Here is an 18,943-nt window from a genome sequence, read left to right as displayed (position 1 = left end):
TGCTGTTGCAGTCCAGTTCACAAGAAATGACTCTTCTGAAAAGGTTCTTTAAATCAGATCTTTGAGATTGCTCTATCTTTGAATCAGTCTAAATCAAAGCAGGTTTGGTTTGCTTGAGGTTTGTAAGGCATAAACAATCAGTAAATGCATTTATTGAAATGTGTAGGTAAAGATACCAAACCATTTTTTTGAAATAAACAATTTTATTTATATTTCTTTATTTATACTTTATTGATATTTTGTGGTATCGATGAGTTATGTGTTTTTCCCCCACAGATTGTTTAGTGTTGTCTTGGAAATTTTGACCAAAGAAGGGGAGAAGGATACTGCTGGAAGCCTCCCGCCTGTTCACGGCCATGGAGGGAAACCAGGAGGTTTCGATGTCAAAGCCCTCAGAGCCTTTCGAGTGCTGCGACCTCTTCGCCTGGTCTCAGGAGTGCCCAGTGAGTTAAAAAAAAAAAAAAAACCTTCGTCATTAGGCGTTACCAATAATACATTTACTAATGGAAGTCCCTATTTAAAAGTTATGTCTTTACTTATAGTGAGTACACTGAAAAAAATGGTGACATCTAATTTAACTGGATTTATGCAATATACAATAATCTATACCAACAAAACAAATTTTAGTTAAATTGGGTAGAAATAACTCTTTAAGATTACAGTTGTTGGTTAACACATTTTACAGTATATATACTGCATTCTAAATTGTTTATATAAAAGTATCATTGTTATTTTAATATTATAAATTTTATATTTTCTGTTTTCACTTTCATTTTATTTATAGTAATTTGTGTTGTTGTTGTTTTTTTTCATTTTAATTAGTTTTTGATTTTTAAAAAATGTCTACATAGTTTTTATTAATTTTAATAATTGTAAAAAAATTCATACTTAAAGTTAAACTAAACAAAAATGAGAAATATTGTCTTGGCTACTAGCTGAAATAAAATACATGTTTTAAATATATATTAAATTTATTTCAGTTAACATTTACTTTTTTTAAATACTGAAAATGTTAAGTAACACTATACACTATTAACTAGTTAACTTATTAACATGCATATTAAAAGCACTAGTACTTAAAAAGCACATATTAATGCATGACCATATTCTACATCCCTTAACCCCAAACATAACTACTACAACAACTACCTTACTTACTATCAATAAGCAGCAAATTAGGAGTTTTTTGAGGGAAACCTCTTTGTTATTAGTGAGTGATACAGATTTATGTATTTTCAAGGTCAGGTGAAGCTGATTACATATTCAAGGCTTCTAGTTAAGACTGATAAGTCGACTAGTCATTCAGCCAGCCCACGACTATTCGATTTAAAAAAAAAAAATTTTAGTTTTGCACAACACTAATCATGAGGCACTTTGACAGCATCCCTTTCTGAGTCCCCAGAGCGCCGGACCCCCGCAGAGGGGTGGATGCTGGGTGAGAGAAGGCGCATGATGTGGCCATATGGCAGGAAAAGCGCAGCGTTCCTTGCTGCATCACCCTCAGGAACATTCTCTGAGAACAAGCTGTCAAATTCATTGCCCTAAAGACACTAATGTGTGTCTGTGTGTATGCAATATGAGTTAGATGTGAACATTTGGACTGAAATGTGAATGCTCAAATGCTTTGGGGTTAGTGTTAATTTGCATGCATGTGCATGGTCATGTGTTTTTACGTACTTTAGCATATTCTCAGGTTTACAGGTGGTGCTGAACTCCATCATTAAAGCCATGGTTCCTCTCCTCCACATCGCCCTGCTGGTTCTGTTCGTTATCATCATCTACGCCATCATCGGTTTGGAGCTTTTCATTGGAAAAATGCACGCTACCTGTTACTTTCAAGGGACAGGTGTGTTTGACCTTTATTAAAATATGCTGATTTGCTGCTCAAGAAACATTTCTTATTATTATAAATTTAAAAAATATTGTGCTGCTTATTATTTTTGTATAATCCTTGATACATTTATTTTTCAGGATTTTTTTAAGAATAGAAAGTTCAAAAGAACAACATTTGTTTGAAATAGGAATCTTTGGTAACATTATAAATGTCTTTACTGTCACTTTTGATCAATATAATGCATCCTTGCTGAGTAAAAGTATTAATTTCTTCCAAAAAAAGAAAAAAAAATCTTACTGATCCCAAACTTTTGAACACTAGTGTATATATATATATATGAAGAGTTTGGTTCCAAAACGCTATAACTCCATTTTGATTAATTTGAGTAAAAATGTGTTTTCTTTACCAAGAAAGTGGCAAGATGAAAACCACTATTTTCTGTTTCAAACTTCCACATAGCATCTTTAGGTTATAATAACATTAAAAATTCAAATCCAGATTTTGATTTTCAAAGATTTATTATAAAATGTTATTATTTTTTCCCCAAAATGCAATAAATCCATGACACTTTTTTTTCTTCAAAATGCAATAAATCCATTGAATCAATATAAAAGTTATTTTTCATATTGAAACTGTTGAAAATACACAAAATAGTAAGTTGATCCACATATGACAGCCTCTGAACTTGGTCAATACTAATCTTATATACAGGCACTGGACTAAATATACATTCAATCAGTCATCGCTCCCAAAATGATTTCAGCGGGTCATCTTGTTAATGCTATAAATTAATTACAACAATAAAAGAAAATTTCATCATGAACATACATGAACAACAATATCACATTAAACCACAGAAATTCCAAAATGACATTTCCCTATATATACATATATATATATATATATATATATGTATGTATAAAAATATATTTATGGAGTTTAATCTATAGATATTTTTTTCCATTTCTGGAAGACACATCATCATCATAGAATACTGTTGTTGTGACATTAAATTAGCATCTATATGCTGATTTGAAGTAGAAAGACTGAAATAGTACTTTCTTAGTATAACAAACACCAATGATATTCGTTTTGTTTACAACTTCATAAAATCCTTTTTTTTACAGTGTACATACTATGAATATAGATTCATGTTTTCAACGCATTGCAATTCATGAATTGTTGGAAAGTGTTTAGAACTATTATGCTTGTTTAGTTTGATCTTCTCTCCTCTTTCTGCAGAAATAATAGCAGAGGATGAACCCGCGCCGTGTGCTGTTAACGGTCATGGCCGCACATGCCCCATTAACGGCACCGTGTGTAAGGAGGGCTGGCACGGCCCCAACGGAGGCATCACGAACTTCGACAACTTCATGTTTGCCATGCTCACTGTGTTTCAGTGCATTACCATGGAGGGCTGGACGGATGTGCTCTACTGGGTTAGTATTAGCATGCTACTTCCTCTCGCATCCTAGCTAGCACGTCTTCTTGTTGAAGTACTGTATAATGAATGTTAGTCAATAATTATATTTGTGTGGAAAGGATGAAGTGCTTGAACAGTCATTACTGCTTTGTGGAGAGTGTGAGAAGCTCAAACTAGCAGCCCACACACTGAAGCAGGAACTCAAGGGTCTGTGACTGACCAGTGTGCTCTGATGAGATCCACCCACCTTTCACATCATCTGCTGGAATATCTTTACTCCATTTCATCACAGCACACACTTCATTTACAGCAGCAAAAACTTCAGATAGATTTTCAACATAGAATTTTTTGGGGTGATTCACAGGAAATCTAACTGCTTATTTGACATGCCCAAATTTAACATGTAAATATGCATAATCCAGCATGCATGGTAATAAAGCTTGCCTCCTGGAAAAAAGTTACAATTTTACAATTTATAGATGTATACATATATTTAATTATTTTAATTCATATACATTTTTTAATATATGTATGTATGTTTTTATTAATTTGTATATATTAAAATTAATAAATAATTTATCAAATTAAATTAAAATAAAATAATGTTATTTAAATTAATAAAAATTCATAAAATAATTTGTATATATAATTTTTTATTTTTTTTTATTTATTTGACATAAATAATTTTCATCATTTTCAGTGGTTTGGTCAGGGTAGACTAGACATACAATGTTTCTTTTTTAATTAAATATTTATTTGTTTAAAGAAAATACTTGAAAAAGGTTTATATATAAATTCAGTTATTTATTTATTCAAAGAAAATGCCTGACAAAGGTCTCTGAAATGTAGCTTATTCAATACAATTCTTGCAAGCTTATGGACAGTGTGTGGGACTTCTCCTTTATCTTTTCTTTGACTTCTATCTTGACTTCATCCTACACTCAAATTTTTTTATTAGAAGTTGTACTTTTGAAAGCCTTCTGGAATTTATTCAAAACATCTAAATGTGTTAAAACTGAAATCCAGTTTGATTTAGAGTATAATGTCTTCTCTAGACCTATTTTTAACCTTCTCCTTACAGTTTATGTTTCATCCCAAATCTTTCATTCGTTTCTCTCTTTCTCTCTTCCTCCTCGTTCACTTCCTCTCCTCTCTCAGATGAATGATGCTATGGGGTTGGAGCTGCCCTGGGTGTACTTTGTGAGCTTGGTCATCTTCGGCTCTTTCTTCGTCTTGAACCTGGTTCTGGGTGTGTTGAGCGGGTGAGCAGCTCCTCTTTTCTCTTCACTACAGCCCCTGATCTCCAATTTTTTTTTTTCTCTCTCTCTCTCCCGAGACTAAACTCCATCCCTGGTGTTTCTCTCAGCTAAATGTAGCCTCTCTCTGGGTTAACCGTCCTGTTTGGCTCCCTGTAGGTGAATGACGCCATTGGCTGGGAGACGCCGTGGATCTACTTTGTTAGTCTGATCATTTTGGGCTCGTTTTTTGTGTTGAATCTTGTCCTGGGTGTACTCAGTGGGTAAGAGAATGAGAAACGCTGTGTGCTGTGGAGACTGCTGTGGTTTTCTATGTCTGCTGTCATTTCTCTCAACATCTGAGCTGAAGTTTTTCCTGCATGGGGTTCAGCATGAAGTTTGACGATAGACCTGATCTTGGATCAATACCACAGTCATGGACAAAAATGGCAAACTACTATGTAGGGCTGGGCGATAATTCGATAACGATAATTATCGCGATATAATTGTCCTCGATGAAACGATATGAAGAGTTTGATAAATGTTCGATATAATGTTAATGCGCCAAAAGCGGAACGAAACAGCGCGACTCATTTGAAGCGCCCCACACACGGACTGTTTATCCGCTCGGATCAAAGTTCAAACTGCCGCGCGGCGCGAGCTCACTAGAGCAGATGCGTTTACTCGATCACGCGAGCACTAAACAGCGCTGTGAGATCCACTGCTTGAATTCAGCGATGAACACAAATGACTTAGTGATTTAAACTAATTTAAAGCCAAACAGGAGAAACACTGTGTGCAACAAGACAGTCAGAAGGCTTTTCAATCTACACATCGCCATCATTTACCATGGATTTACTGTAGTAACACTCACTGCACCATGGTATTGTGGCAGAAACTTGGGATATTCACACTGAATTTTAATACAGGAGTAATGGTAATTATAGTACGTATTTGTGATTAAGCTATAGCGTGTGTGCATTTATACTGAATGTTTTTAGACTACTGTTTTTCATACAAATAGGCTACCTAAAAACATATAGTTATATTTTTACCATTGTATTGAGGTGCTATATGTGTGGTTTTAACTGTGTTGATGATTCATGAATTCATGATTTAAATGTATGCTACTATGGGAGACCAATGTTTAATAAAAAAAAAACCTTGGTCAGAATAAATGTAACCATATAAAACTGAGGTTGCTGCAATTTTTTACAGATGTTACTGATTTTGATAGTGAACAAATATTTACCTCTGCATCCTAACTCGAGCTACTATCAAATGTGCATTTCTAAGAGACAAAAAAGTGATATTATTATTATTAATATTATCAGGCAACCCAAATGTGTTTCTTGATTTGAAACAATATCACTCATTAGAACATGCAGAAACTAAGAAATTAATTTGTCTATTTAGATATTTATTTTAAGGGAAATTAATGGTCTGTTTTCTACAACTTTCACTTTGGAGCACAAATCTGGCTTTAAACTTGAAAGAAATAAAGATTTGACATTTATCGTTATAATTATCGATATCGACTGATATGAAAATAATTATCGCGATAATTTTTTTGGCCATATTGCCCAGCCCTACTACTATGGTTATTTTTTACAAAACTAGGGTGAATTCAGGTGAACTGGGCAACTTTTGTCACATCAGTGTCTGTGTGTTAATACTACTACTACTACTACTACTACTGCTAATAATAATAATAATAAACTCAGTATTAAGTAATTATTACATAGTACATAATTTAATAAACGGGTATTCGTGTATTAGTAATAATATTATTCACTTAATATACATACATTCTTTTTAATTTAAATATATTTTATTTATTCATGTATTAAACCATCCTATTGCATCATATTAACCAGTGTAATGGTTTTGGGTTTACTTTCATGCTGGTTCTAGCTGTTCACCCATCATAGCGATGTTGGTTTACCTTAAACAATCCAGTCTATGCCAGTAACAGATCAGGATTATCTAATACTTAAAAACCATCTAAAAACCCAAATGTCTTTGATTTTATGATGGTCCAAACTGGTCTAAACTGTAAGCATTTCCATATGCATTCTATTCTGAATGTTAACTCAGTCCTAAGGTGTTTTAGTGTAACTGAACATACACTATTTATAGTTTTTTAAAAATAGTTATTTATAGTCATAATTATAGTAAAATATAGTGAAATACTTTTCTAATCTCACTTATGTAAAAACAAAGACAAACCTCAGTTTTAGACAAACAAACATTTTTAGATTCATTGTAAATTAGTGACATTAAGGATATGCTTGGGGTATTTGCAATCCTTCTTTCCATGACTGTATATTAGTCGTTTTTTAATTTTTATATATATAGAGGTTTCAGGTGTTTTCTGACGTGTTGTGTGCTGTGAAAAGATCCTCACATCTGCTGGGTTGAATCGTTCTGAACTGATGACATTATTAAGTCAAATGGGTCCAAGGACAGAGCGAAACACTATGAGAGGAAGTGATTCAGACTCATGAAAGTCATGGAGGAGAAATTAAATTGTTTAGACTAAAAGACTAGGGCAAAGCAGGTGAATGATGCTAATTCAGCAGAAACATTTGCTTTTTTGGGAAAAAATCTGTCATTAGGATGATTTACCAATTCAGCACTTAAATACAAATGTATTGTATGCATTTGATCAAAATATATTATGAAATATTACTATTATCATTTAAAAGAATGGTTTTCTATTTTACTATGTTTTATATATATATATTTATATATATATATTTTAAAATGTAATTTATTCCTGTGATGCAAAGCTGAATTATCAGCATCATTACTCCAGTCTTCAGTGTCTCATGATCCTTCAGAAATCATTCTAATATGCTGATTTGCTGCTCAAGAAACATTTCTTATTATCAATGTTGAAAACAGTAGTGCTGATTAATAGTTCTCTTTCATAGGTTCACTCAATGCTGCGTAGCTATGACGCAATGGGAACGTCTCTTGGGTGTGTCGATTGTCTGAAGCCTGTATGGAATCACGCCAATTCATTGAATGATGGCGCAGGCTCCACCTCGACGTCACTATGTCATCCACTCTAATACTAGAGATTGGGCCATCTGCCTCTCAGATTTCCTTCCTTCAGAAGCGGTCGTTTAGCCCTTCAGTAGCGATTTATCTGGCCTGTGTTTTGGCTTATTTCTTTGAGTTTCTCTTTTGCACTTCAGCGACTGCATTCAATGGAACCTCGTTTCTCCTCATGGTGAAGTGCTATGGAGTTTCATTGCTGCCATCCACCGTGCTCTCACTTTATTGTGAGCGACAACTCACACAGTAAGTGTGTTAAATGTATGGGTTTGTCTCACTCGCATGAGGCTTTTTACAGCATTTCTAGCTGTACATTTTGTGAGAATCTCTGTCTCTGAATCTCAGTGATCCGTTTTCCCCGTCATACTGCTCCGGAGGCCGCTGAGGCCCTTCGTGAATCTGCGGCCTGGGGTTCAGATGTGGAGTTCGAGGCTATAGAAAGTGAGCTGACGGTCCTCGCCCTTTCTCCCTCTCTCGCACAGATTCGGTGGAGTTTTTCCACGATTATTTATGTCCCTACCCAGAGGCACTCAAATGATGATTCCAGATGTTAGATGACATTTTGCGATTCGTTGATTGGTTCGTTACTGTAGACCTGAAGGATGCTTATTTTAATATTCAGGTTGTTCAGCAGCACAGGAAGTTCCTCAGGTTTGCCTTTGGGGGAAAGGCGTACCAGTACAGGGTTCTTCCCTTCGGTCTGGCTTTGGCTCCAGGGACGTTCACGAAGTGCATGGATGCTGCTCTGGCCCCCGTTGAGGCTCCAGGGCACCCGTGTGCTCAACTACCGGACGATTGGATCATCTTGGCCCATTCTAGGGAGTTGGTGAGTCGTCACAGAGACATTCTTCTTCACCATCTTCAATCTCTTGGCCTCAGGTTGAATGCTCAGAAGAGCGTTTTCACCCTTTTTCAGTGGACCATTTTCTTGGGGGGGTCCACCCCAGTTCTGTTTCAATGCAGGCCCATTTGGCTCCTGTTCAGATTTCTGGTATCAAAACATGTTTGGCCCGCTTCAAGCTAGGCCATCATGTTTCACTGAGCACATGTCGCAGACTCCTGGATCTCTTGGCAATGGCCTCTCCTGTGCTGCCCCTGGGGCTGCTTCATATATAAGGCCATTTCTGTGGTGGATGAAGACCAAAGGAGTTTGTCCCTCGTGGCCGGCCCTCCTCCTACTAAGAGTGTCACGGTCATGCACACTGGACAGGCATGCATGCCACCCCCTTCTTTGGGCTCATGACAGGTTTCTTTCTCTGAGAGCGGTTCATGAGCGGTTCGTGCTCTGAACCTCACAGTGGACTTCCGATCGAGGCAGAAACTCAGGTCGGGGGACTGGATGCTAAACTGCCAGACAGTGGCTTAGATCTGGGATCTTTTCGGCAGGGCGGAGGTAAATCTCTTCGCATCGCAGGAATTGACCCAGTGTCCCCTTTGGTTCTCCCTATGTCACCTGGCACCTCTAGGGATAGATGCTTTTGCTCACCCGTGGCTCGATCTGAGGCTGTACACATTTCCGCCAATCAAGTTGATTCCTGCGGTCTAGAGTGAGGGAGTGCGGAGTCAGCCTCCTGCTGATAGCCCCGTTCTGGCCATCCCAGACATGGTTCTCGGAGCTAGTCTCCCTTCTAGAGCACACCCAATGGGAGATTCCAATCAGGAAAGACCTGCTGTCTCAACTCAAGGGCAGGATCTGGCACCCTCAACCCAAGATTTGGATGCTATGGGTGTGGCCGATTAAGGGCAGTCAGCTGTAACCTCTGGTCTTCCTGTGGACGTTCAGGAAACCATTGATAATGAAAGGCTCCTTCTACTAGGAGGCTTTATTCTTCCAAGTGGAAAGTTTTTGAGTCGTGATGTTCCGCTCATGCAGTGGACCAAGTCATCTGCCCAATTGGTTCAGTGCTGGAATTTCTGCAGGAGAAGTTTGCGGCTGGAGTGGCTGCTACCACCTTGAGAGTTTATGTTGCAGCTATTGCTGCTCGCCGGTATGCGGACTAAGTCCCCCTAGGTAGACATCGTTTGATCTCTTCATTTATTCGTGGGCTTAGGCGTTATGTCCCCAAGGTCTTGTCCACGTCATTTCGCTCCCAGGTGGTCGTGCTTCACTCCTGTCCTCCTCCTTTTGCTTCTGTTGAGGACGAGAGGCTTCACCTGCTCTGCCCTGTTTGAGCTTTGAAGCTCTATGTGGATTCCTCCCAATTGTTGGTGTGTTTTGGTGCTGGCCGCAGAGGGCTCGCTGCATCAAAACATAGAATTTCTCATTGGTAAGGGATGCTTGTGAGGTCTGAGGTCTCTCTTCACCGCTAGATATTCAAGCTCATTCTACCAGGAGTGTTGCTTCCTCTGGATGGTGCAGTCGCTAGTATTAGACTGGGTGACATGGTAACGTCGAGGTGGGGCCTGCACCATCAGCCATTGAATTGCCGTGATTCCATACGGGCTTCAGACACTCGGCACACCCAAGGGCTGTTCCCATTGTGTCATAGCTACACAGCGTCTCATTCCCTATTCAGAGAACATGGGTTACGTGAGTAACCCGAGACGTTTTCTATTCACTGATGAATAGAAAGTTTAAAAGAACAGCATTTATTTGAAATGGAAATCTTTAACAGCATTAGAAATAAGGATGCACCAATACCACTTTTTTCAGAACGAGACCGATACTTTCATTTTTGGTACTTTTTGGTAAATTTTTCACAGCATTTACATTTTTGTTTAAATATTGGGTACAGGAACAAAATAATAATAATAATAATAATAATATGAATCATGTTAGCTGGCTTCATTTAGCAAACAGATATTTCCTTCAGTTATTTACACACTTAATTATACCTGTTAAAATGTATTGTATAAGCTTTTGTTACTTTCACTGTTCATTTTAATGGCGCATTAGAGCAGCTCAATACTGTAATCACAAGACGTTTTCCTAAAATAATGCAGGGAACCACTCGTTATACATTATACGAGTACGCACGTACAATTTTTGTGATGTAATTTGCGTCACACGAACTGTACGCGGACCCTCGTGTAGGAGTAAAAAGTATACTTTGGCCTTTAAAGCAAGCTAAACATGTGCAGCGTGCACATGTTTGTATTAGACACTTATAGCCTAGCGCATTTCACACAGTCTGCTAATTTCACTTTTGCTTTAAATAAAGTTGTATAAGCTTGACGTTTAACATAAATGTTGTTTATAGTGATTGCCCCTATCATTTTTGTTTGTTTTATATTTACGATTTAGTTTTAATCTAAATGCATGCACTTGGAGCGAACAGCAATCAAGATCATGCGACAGAAGTGCACGCTCTCTGACTCTCTCTCTCGCTCTCTTTCTCCTTACCGTCAAATAACTTTAGTAACTTGTGCATTGTTTTACTTACTTGCTTTTGAAATATCCGTCCGAACTACAAACTTTCCAGTGATGTCTATGAAATATTCACTCGACAAGCTCGCGCATTTGTGCCGCCGCGCGCTCTGCTTATCAATCCATTCTACTCTTTGTTGTTCTGTTGTCGGTGTTTCTTTTTCTGGACACAGCTCTATTCACACGTTGTGTGGACCCTGCTTTTGGTATCTGGGCATTTTTACGAGTACAAGTACGAGTACAGGAGCGCAGTATCTGTGCATCCCTAATTATAAATCTTTATATGTCTTTACTGTCACTTTTGATCAATTTAATGCATTCTTGCTGAGTAAAAGTGTTAATTTTACTGACCTCAAACTTTTGAATGGTAGTGTATGTCGATATAGTTTACAAAACCTGTACAGGTTCATCATAACTTTTGTTGTACGTCAGTTTTTGGATTCTTCGTTTTTGCATGAACCTTGAACAGAATACAGAGATTAGTTAAGACAGAAGGAGACAAAAAGAACTTGAGGAGATGAGAAAATGGAATAGCCAGAGAAAGGAAGGGCAGATGGAGGAGAGGATGGAGACCTTAGCCAGACAGGTGACTCAATTCAATTCCATTGTTTTGTTTTTTACGTCAGCAAGACAGCCTATTACTCTCATATTCATCCTCTTCTCCTTCATTTCCTTCAGAGGGGGGCACAGATTTTGTGACCCCCTCTGGAAGGGTGAAATGAATCTCCTTCCTGTGTCCGTAAGTCCTACAAGCCATTTCTTAGAGCTGCAGGGTTATTAATATCCCACCAGGAGAGATTCAGACGCTGTGCCTGTTGTATGACGTTTCCAGCACGTTTGTTTGTCCTTTGTGGACAAGCATGCACCTTGCTGGCAGGACACTGAAGCATTTACACTTAGGTTTAACTGTATGTGAATATGGTGAACATGTGCATTAATAATGTATTAAATCTTTATTTTTTTTAAATTAGCTGCTCATGCACTGTTATAATTGCTCATACATAGGCTTTGTAATTTGAACAAATCCCTTACCTTAGGCATTATATTTTGAAGCAGAACTCTTTCTGCAGTTTGTTACAGACATGAATTATAAGTGATTTTTGTGAATTGTTCAGAAAACGAGTGTACTTTTCTAAGTGAATATTAAACATTTTGGCATTAAAATTCAGTTGATTTTTATTAAAAGAGTGACCTGAGCCAACCTGGTATCAACCTCCTAGCAATGCCCTTTTGGGGGCCATTATATTTGGAGGATTGTTAATGTTCTGATGGTAAAACTGTGTTTTCCTGAACCCAGAGAGTTCTCTAAAGAGCGAGAGAAGGCGAAGGCTCGTGGAGATTTCCAAAAGCTACGGGAGAAACAGCAGCTGGAAGAAGATCTGAAAGGTTATCTGGACTGGATCACGCAAGCCGAAGACATCGACCCTGAGAATGAGGAGGAAGATGAGGAAAGCAAACGCAACCGTGAGTACCTGAGTACTACTCTCACAGTGCAGTGGGATTTGCATTTCGGTCAACTAATAGAGGTTACACTTGCAAACTATCTGATCTCACTTCATGCTGGCACATAACTTTATATTAGCACATTTTTACATGACAATGAAAAGTGATGTGCAACTGGTATGGTCATCTCAACTAACTTAGAATTTGCAGTGTAATTTAAATGCATACTAGTACCTTGTTGATTACCGAGTACTCGGTCAGTTCATATTCAGACAAATGCAGAAAGTTATTGCATGTAAGGATTTAGAATTGAACTGAGAATGATTTTTAAATTGCAAATTAGTTCATGAATTTGAATTCAGTTTGATCTGAGTAGCAAACAATTTGGTCAATTTGAATGCAAATTTAAGGAAGTAGAATTAAAAATTCATATTACTGCTGTAGGTATGGTAGGCTATTTAATAAATAATACTTTCACTTTTCAATAAAATACACTTTTTTCAGAAATATAAGATGATATTCATGTATGTAATTCCATTGTATGTAATTTATATACACTTCTGCACATTTATTGGCTACATTTATTGATTAAAATACAATAAATTCAGTATTAAATTATCTGAAAACATTGCTGTATGATAGAATTAAAGTCTGCTTAATGGTTGTGTTCTTTATTTTTGCAGCATTAGCTTAGTTTGAAAAATGTTGAAAAATCAGCATATTAAGGAATCAATAGGCCTAATTAGTCAACTCAAAATGAATTATTTGTATTTTGTGTTGATCTAATGAAATTTGCTCAGTGAGCTTCTGCATTGCTATTTTCTGATGTGTAATAGCTAAGGGTGACATTACAACCAAAGCTTTGCAACTTTTTGTAGCAGCCACAGAGCCATCTTTAATTGGTCCGTCATGCCCATCAAACAGAGAACAGATGTCAGCAAACCCAAAACAGCTGCCTCTGGTGTATTTTTGATGAAATAGTTGAGGAGCAGTCAGCATGCGCTGACGCCTCAAGTCTCTCACCGCAGATTTGTCCATCATATTCAAACATCTCCAGGTCAGAAGGTTCAGTACGCGACTGACAGCAGGGGCTGATTCTGGAAACTGGAGAACTAGAGTTCATCATGCTTGCAGTTTTGGTTTGATCAAGTCTTCTCCATGTATTGTCTAAAAGTGACATTAAATGAGCTAAACGTAAGACAGTCAGCATGGCCGGTACCCAGCTAACAAAAATATGTTCTAAGAACATTTAGGTAATGTGAAATGTTGTTCTCTAAATGTCAAGGAACATTCTTTTTTTACATTTTGTAAACATTGTTGATAATATGTGTTTCTAACATTGCGAGAACCTTCTGAGAACGTTCCCTGTTTGCTGGGTGTCTGCTGAGCGAGAGGAGTTTGCTCAGAAGGGCATGAAGTGGAGAAACTGAGCAAAATAAGGACTAATCCTAATCCCTTTTATATAAGCAGCACACATGATTCTGAGCGGTTAGAGCCGCTGCTACAGTATGGCAGATTTCAGCTTCCACTGTCACTGGAGCTCTATGACTGACCTCAGTTCTGTGAGAAGACGGCCGGGTTAGATTAGCAGGCTGCATTCTGAAAGGGTTTTTTGCTATAATTGATTGATGCAGACCCACAAAAGTCGCTTGTCTGGAAGGCTTAGCGTTTATGCAGAACTTATTCTGCAAATGGAAATGCAAGCTGAATTCTCTTTCCGCTCATAAAAGTTCACAGAATCTATTTCTATATAAGAATCTATATAAGAGTATTTATTTCCATTCTTAATCAGTGTCTTTGTCTTGTTTTCCAGTAAAACTTGTTGTAAACAAGATAGGAAAAAAGATGAATTGTTTTAAGCATAAAATTAAACTTATATAAAATAAAAAAATAAAAGTGGGGGAAAAAGCACTTTTGTATACAGTTTTATACAATTTTTATACATAAATTGTAATATTAGTTTAATATTAGTTACGTTTATCTTCACAACATCCATGGAAAAATAAGTTCTGTTATGATAACTCTAGGAGAGTTTAGCATGGTAATGTACATGGCAGTGTTAATGCATTTGGTCTTGGTGGAATAGATCTGCTACACTGCTGTGGCAGAGCAAGTACCGAGACTTGCTACTGCCAATACATCCACAGACATGCTGCTGTGAGCATGTAAGAAATACTGCTTCTCCACATATAACATGCATGAAATCACCCATATATAACATACATGAAATTACCCCGTAGCAGATCTATACAGGTGGAGCTGGGGAAGGTGGAGGGTTTATGAAGTGCGCTGCAACTGCTACAGCAAGAACTGGCCAAGTATTTGAATGTCGAGCAGCAAGCTCATTGGCTGCTGATGTGAAAGAAACCAGTCAGCTGTGCCATGTGAATAATGATGTGATGATGTTTATCAGACTGAGTTAGAACCTATCGGCCTGCGCCATCTAGAGTTTCATGACAGAACTTTGTATTACTGGTCATTTTCTGCCAAGACATTATCTGTTAAGTTTACGGTCATTTCCATTAACCCTGAAACACAACACAATTCAAAGCATATTTGAAATGTAAAAAAATCAATAAGGAAAATTCCTTAATTTTAACGTAGTACATTGTTTTAGTATTTTTACTGAGAAAAAAAAGGCAAAGATACTGAATGCAAATTTTACTGATTTTGTTTTTTAGATAATCAGATTATTTTTTATTAATTGTGTAATTATTTTAATTTGTATTAATTATTTTGAATTTGTCTTTATTTTATTATGTTTTAATTTTAATTTTAAAGTTTTAGGAATTTTGTGTTTTCATTTTGTTAGTTGTTTCTATAGTTTTTATTCATTTTTATTTCAGTTTCAGTTTCTTTTATTACACCGGGTTAAACTAAATGAAAATAAATGCTTTGGCAACTAGTTAAAATAAAATATATTTTTTTATTTCAGTTAAAGTTTATTTCAAGTAATACATTTTTCATGGTTTTAATTTTGAACTGTGATATATGATAACATCCAACATCTCATTTCTTTTGGTTATGTTTCACAAAATGCCATGAAATCTGATTGTTTTGAATATTTACTGTATTTCATTTGATTGGCCTGCCATGTATGCATTATATTCCTCATTGTTTTAGATGTTGTTGTAAATTGGTTGTTCATTTCTGGTAAGTCCAAAGAGAACAAAATGTACAAATAATAGCCTGCTTTTCCAAGCAAATATCAAACCGGCAATTTCATCTCTGTTGACTCTGTACCATTTTCAAATTGCACTCTTGCATTTTAGTGATCATACAAGACCATACTGCAATTTTTTATTTGATTAATTGTGTAGATTTAGCATGAGAAATTATATTAGAAGGGGCCTTTTTTAAGTACAAGTTACATACACATGCACGCAGATCTCCATCATCTGCACCATTGAATCTCAACACTTGGTCCCTCGCTATGTTCTTATGTTTTCACTAAATTCATTGCACTGTGATCCTAATAACCTGCTCTCACTCACTGTTAACTAACTACCCATCATCCTTTGCTCCCGTCCAGCTGACCAGCTGCCTCAATGTTGATGTTGTTGTTTATTGTTGTTAATTGTTGTGTTGGTGCTGTTCTTGTTCCTGTGCTTTATCCTGTGTCGATGTGACACTCGTTCTCGCCCCCATGACCGTGCCGCGGCTGTGCTGTGTAAATCATGCATGGGCTTTGGGTGCATGGGAAATGAAGGGGTTACATTGGCCAGCCTGATGGAGAAGAAGAAGAAAGGGTTTAACTGGTTCAGCCAGTCCTCTGACACTCATGGTAAATCTCCCTCCCACCCTTCTGTCCCTTTCATATATGTGATTACTGATGATATTCATGAATATTACCTGTTAGAAGCCTTGCACAGTGTTTGTTTAATAGGCATTTTTAAATGAATGGTTCTGGATTTAAAATCTGACTGGAAGCCATTATAAAATACTAGGTTACCAGTTACAAAATGGACTAATATTTCTAAAGGGATAATTAACTAATTTACAGATAATGTTTTTGGATTTGTATTATTATTATTCATTGATTTCATTATTTATTGAACATTAGTTATGCTGTTTCCACATTTTATAGAAGTAATAATCCATTTAAGCAATATCCTTCATTTTCTTTCCTATGTTGACATGCTTGCTGTTGTATTGAAATTTTTGGTCCGTTTTCTGTATTTGCATTTGTAAATGCATTTATCTGTTAAATGTTACTTATTAGGGGTATATAGATGAAAGGAACATAAAGCTAAAAACAACTTTTTATTGGATTTTTAACTGTAATAAAATCACTCTTCACTACTGTTCAAAAGTTTGTTTTAGAAAGAAGATTCACCAAGGTTGTATTTTACTGTAACAAAACTTACTGTACTGTAAGTAAAATTGTGAAATATTTTTTCTATAAATTACATTTTTCTATACATTTTTCTATATATTGCAGTTTTCTATTTGAATGCTAGAATGTAATTTATTCCTGTGATGCAAAGCTGAATTTTTAGCAGCCTAGTCTTCAGTGTCACATGATCCTTCCCAGATTTTGTGCAAAATAAATATTTATTCTTATTATCAATGTTGAACACTTATATTTTGCTAAATATTTTTGTGGAAAAACAGTGATAATTTTTTCATGATTCTTTGATGAATATAAATAAATAAATAACAGCATTTATTTGAAATAGATTTTTTTGTAACATTATAAATGTCTTTTTTTTTAATCATTTTTTAATCAATTTAATGCATCTTTTTAAAAAAATAAAAGTATCAATTTCCTCTTCAGAAAATGAAAATCATAGTGACCCCAAACTTTTGAATGGTAGTGTATGCAGTATAAAGATTAGAAGTCGGTTTCACCTCTCAACTAGACAGATATTCCATGTTGTGGTGAACAGACATGAATGGGATCGATAATCATGCTGTTTAGCATGGAATCCAGCAAATCATTTTACCATGTGAATGTTTACTATAGCTGTATCTAAAAAAAATTTGGTATTAATCATTGACTTATGCACAAATTGCCCATTTTGGCCTGTATGGATGTATGTATTTAAGCTAAATGTTTAAACTTTAATGTCTATGTGTGTGATGTTTATGTGGACGCCGTGGTGTGTGAATGCACTGCTAATTCCTAATCATGCTACTTGTGCATTGCAAGTGTGAGTTTTCCTTCTCTATGCCCATCAGCGTTTATGCTCTTTGTACCCATCAATTTTTCCTCAACATTAGTGTTATCAGACTCCTCGCTTGCCTCGTTTCCTCGTTCCTGTGCTAATTTAGTCCTCTCATTCTCATTCTCTCAAAATCAGAGTGAGTCAGAGATCAGATCTGGCAGGAGTGGGAGTGCAGCGTCTCCAACTTAAAAATCCCACTTTAAAACAGTGACAGCGAGTTTCTAACATAGAAATGAGGTTAAACCCAGATCACCAGGCTCAGGGTCAGCATTTTATAGAGCAGTCACAGAAAGTCTGATCACACTCGCTTATTACTGTCTTTGGATGTGTCAGGATTTATCCGTATATCCTGAGGAAATGTGAGGACTAAGAAAAACAGATTTTTTTTTTTACTTTTCCCCTCAAGCTGCCTTTATTTTACCATTACCGAACTCATGATAAAACCTTTAGCTTTTAATTTAATTTTTGTAAATTTCTTCTCAGAACAGCGATGCAAGTTGATTAAACTTGAGTTAACATATAAACAATAGCTAACACTACATAAAGATTCAATGAATTAATAAACAAATGAATGACAAATATAAATTGAAAACAAAAAAGCATGTTGGATTTTCAACAGTGCTTGTGTATACACCTGTATATATATATATATAATTGTTTAATTTATAAATATTTATTGCATATCATACAGCCTTTTATTTTTTAAATGCTTTAATATATGTAGAAATGAATTGTTCATTGTCTGTTCATGTTAACTATTGCATTAACTAATTCTAATGTACACACTAATGTGTTATCAAAAAGTCTTGTGTTGGTAAACCGAAAGTTCAAGATCAAATTGCATCATGTCAGAGCTTAGAAATTACTGACTTATATTCATGAATCATTTTTTGCACATGCATACTCTCTCTTTTTAGCCTTATCTATGCAAAACAGTGTACATTATATTTATAGTTGGAACATTTGACTTGAATTGGGTTTCACTAATGATGTGTCTCAAAATCTCATTATCATTGTTGAATGTTTATCAGGAAGATGATCATGTCTGGTTTTTGTCCACTAAATCTTTCTTGGCAGAGTATGTGTGAAGTATGTGTTTTAATGTGTGTATGATGACACTTTTGTTTGTGACACAATAGCAAGCATGCCGGCGAGTGAGACAGAATCCATGAATACAGAAAATGAGAAAGGAGAAGAGAAGGCAACATGTTGCGGCCCAACATGGTGAGAAAACTCACGCATACATGTGAAACATTCATATCAAGAAACATATGAATTTATTAACTTTACAATTTCTTTCAATTTACAGTCAAAAAATTTCAAAATCAAAGTTCAGGTCAGTAAAGTTGTGATTAGTTCACATTATATTCTATCATCTATCTATCTATCTATCTATCTATCTGTCTGTCT

At 36.1% G+C, this 18,943-nt stretch overlaps 1 protein-coding gene across 1 annotated transcript in view; it reads left to right on the top strand.

Moving 5' to 3' along the window:
* The window catches only part of LOC107698982 (voltage-dependent L-type calcium channel subunit alpha-1D-like), a gene marked incomplete at its 3' end in the record, with an annotated part of 56,113 nt that extends 37,244 nt beyond the window's left edge, over window positions 1–18,869 (top strand). Inside the window, exons 5-12 of the mRNA XM_016500155.1 lie at window positions 277–443; window positions 1,694–1,846; window positions 3,077–3,273; window positions 4,416–4,519; window positions 12,220–12,386; window positions 16,075–16,149; window positions 18,673–18,757; window positions 18,843–18,869. Coding sequence (XP_016355641.1) covers window positions 277–443; window positions 1,694–1,846; window positions 3,077–3,273; window positions 4,416–4,519; window positions 12,220–12,386; window positions 16,075–16,149; window positions 18,673–18,757; window positions 18,843–18,869 — 975 coding nt within the window. The remainder of the gene's footprint in view (window positions 1–276; window positions 444–1,693; window positions 1,847–3,076; window positions 3,274–4,415; window positions 4,520–12,219; window positions 12,387–16,074; window positions 16,150–18,672; window positions 18,758–18,842) is intronic.
* Window positions 18,870–18,943: the final 74 nt, after the last annotated feature.

The sequence above is a fragment of the Sinocyclocheilus anshuiensis genome, unplaced genomic scaffold (assembly GCF_001515605.1).
Source record: "Sinocyclocheilus anshuiensis isolate Anshui unplaced genomic scaffold, SAMN03320099.WGS_v1.1 scaffold313, whole genome shotgun sequence".
Taxonomy (NCBI): Eukaryota; Metazoa; Chordata; class Actinopteri; order Cypriniformes; family Cyprinidae; genus Sinocyclocheilus; species Sinocyclocheilus anshuiensis.
Note: the sequence above shows the minus strand (reverse complement) of the source record. Positions and strands in the feature narration are given on the sequence as shown.